This window comes from Sinocyclocheilus anshuiensis, unplaced genomic scaffold (genome assembly GCF_001515605.1).
Source record: "Sinocyclocheilus anshuiensis isolate Anshui unplaced genomic scaffold, SAMN03320099.WGS_v1.1 scaffold437, whole genome shotgun sequence".
Taxonomy (NCBI): domain Eukaryota; kingdom Metazoa; phylum Chordata; class Actinopteri; order Cypriniformes; family Cyprinidae; genus Sinocyclocheilus; species Sinocyclocheilus anshuiensis.
In genome coordinates this window covers 1,284,798-1,287,092 of record NW_015539902.1, presented here as the reverse complement: position 1 = coordinate 1,287,092, position 2,295 = coordinate 1,284,798, and the positions used below count along the sequence as shown (strand labels likewise).

The 2,295-nt window shown below is 37.9% G+C and overlaps 1 protein-coding gene across 1 annotated transcript in view; it reads left to right on the top strand.

Moving 5' to 3' along the window:
- Window positions 1–2,295, top strand: part of LOC107686135 (homeobox protein cut-like 1) — a 150,420-nt gene that overhangs the window by 137,224 nt on the left and 10,901 nt on the right. The window contains exon 22 of the mRNA XM_016482994.1: window positions 1,668–1,946. Within this exon, the coding sequence (XP_016338480.1) occupies window positions 1,668–1,946 (279 nt within the window). The remainder of the gene's footprint in view (window positions 1–1,667; window positions 1,947–2,295) is intronic.

The following is a 2,295-nucleotide window of genomic DNA, read 5'->3' as shown; positions in this document are numbered from 1 at the left end:
CCCCCCCCACACACACACACACACACACACACACACACACACACACACACACACAGACCATGCCGCCAGTCAAACTGTCACCAGGCTGTGCGTGGTCTTGCTGGAGATCTGATATGACTGCCTGCTCCCCGCCTTGAGCACCCTGCTCTCTGTTTGCCATGTCCCCCAGCTCGGCAGGCAGCTAATCCAAACTGACGCTTCCTCCCGATGCTCTCTTCACCACCAGCACTGAACTGCACTGCCACAGCCAACGAATCAGAGAGTCAAGCTGAAATAGAGGGGTAGAGGAAGATGGGAAATGAAAGGGAAGAGTTTTAGAGAGAGTGTTGGGTGCTTGATGTCTGCGTATTAAAGGAATAATAATTTACTTAAAATGAAAATTCGGTCATTATTTAGTTGCCCTTATGTCACTGCAAACATGTATGGCTTTCTATTTTCCTTTAAACACAAATTGTATAGTTTGTTTCTTTCTTTTTTTGTTAGTTTGTGGATGAGATTACAATTTAAGCTCTCACATTTCTAGATTTTTTTCGTCGTCTTTTTAAAATATTTCTTATAAGTACTTATGTGTACTTATAAGATTATACAATTATATATAAAATATAAAAACACTTTAATTAAAAAAAATTGCCTTTAAAAATGTAAATATAAAAATAAAACAGTGAGAAACTCATTTAGGGTGACAGCATCAAAATACATGATTGTACATGTACACAATATATAAAAAATGAGCAAATGAAACTATGACAGAGGGAAAGATTTTAAAACCATGCGCTCTTATGCTCTCTAAGGTTGCATTTATACAGTCAAAATACAGTATAAAGCTAACATAAACATTTTAAATATTATAAAGAACAGCTTTCAATTTTAATGTATTTTAAAATGTAATTTATTTCTGTGATTTATTCCTTTTCTTTCTGAAACCATTCTAATATGCTGATTCTGTGGTCAAGAAACATTTCGCATTATCAATTATTATCAAAACAGTTGTGCTGCTCAATATTTTTGTGGAAACTTTTTTTTTTCTGTGTTCTTTGAAGGATAGAAAGTTCAGCATTTATTTCAAATAGAAATTTAGTAATATTATTTGTCTTTACTGTCACTTTTGATAAATTTAGTGCATCCTTGCTGAAAGCATTCATTAAAAAATAAAAAACTGAACTGATCCCAGCTTTGAACGATAGTGTAATTTCGGTCTTGCAGCTTGGAGATTCTTCCAAAAAAAAAAAAAAAATCTGTTTCATAGAAGAAAGTCATATAGGTTTGGAACAACATGAGGGTGAATAAATTGACAGAATTTTTATTTTTGGGTGAACTGTCCCTTTAAACACAGACATGCGCGTTATTGGAGGAGCTATCTTGGTACATACCATATTAATTCTCAGAACACCAAACGCGTTTGTCTCTCTTCCTCGTTAATTTAGTTGTCTCATTATGCTTCAAGAGAAGCTGTGACTTGGCATGACATGATGCATCTGTCACTGTCCATCACTTCCTGTTGCTGAGCAGGAAGACCTTGGTTAGGGTTACGGTTTCATTGGCTACTCGCTCCATATTTAGACAGATCTTCGTTCGGGCCTTCTGTCGATTAGTAATGCCCAGTCAACGGACGAGCTCACGTGCTGCATTGGCGCAACGTCTTAATTCTGTTCCTCTCGTTTCCATAGAGATTACTCCGAAGACCTCAGCCAGCTGCAGTCCTGCCCCAGAATCCCCTCTGAGTTCGGCTGAGGAGTCTGTTAAAAGCCAGCAGGAGGAGCAGATGTGCCGAGTGTCCATCCAGGAGCCCAGCGAAACTTCCGAGTCCCAGCCCGGCACGCCTCTACCGTTACCTCTGCCGGGACACTCAGGGCTCAACATACAAGAGATGGTAGCGATGTCGCCTGAGCTGGACACCTACGCCATCACTAAGAAAGTGAAAGAAGTTCTAACAGATAACAACCTTGGTGAGCGAGTTAAAAAACAGTGGTGGCCAATGTACCTCAGTGTGAACGAAATATGGACTAGCTGCAGTCGAGTCGACTCAATAATTTCAAGTAGTTTAGCTAAAATGAAGCTACCGTTCTGAAAAATTAGTTACCTACACTGCCGTTCAAAAGTTTGGGATCAGTCATTTTTTTTTAAGAATTTAAAGAAATTAATACTTTTATTCAGGATGTGTTAAACTGATAAAAAGTGATAGTAAATACGAGACATATTGTTAGAAAAGATCTTTATTTTGAATATGCTGTTCTTTTTAACTTTTTATTCATCAAAGAATCCTGAAAAAGTATCACGGGCTCAAAACAAATATAT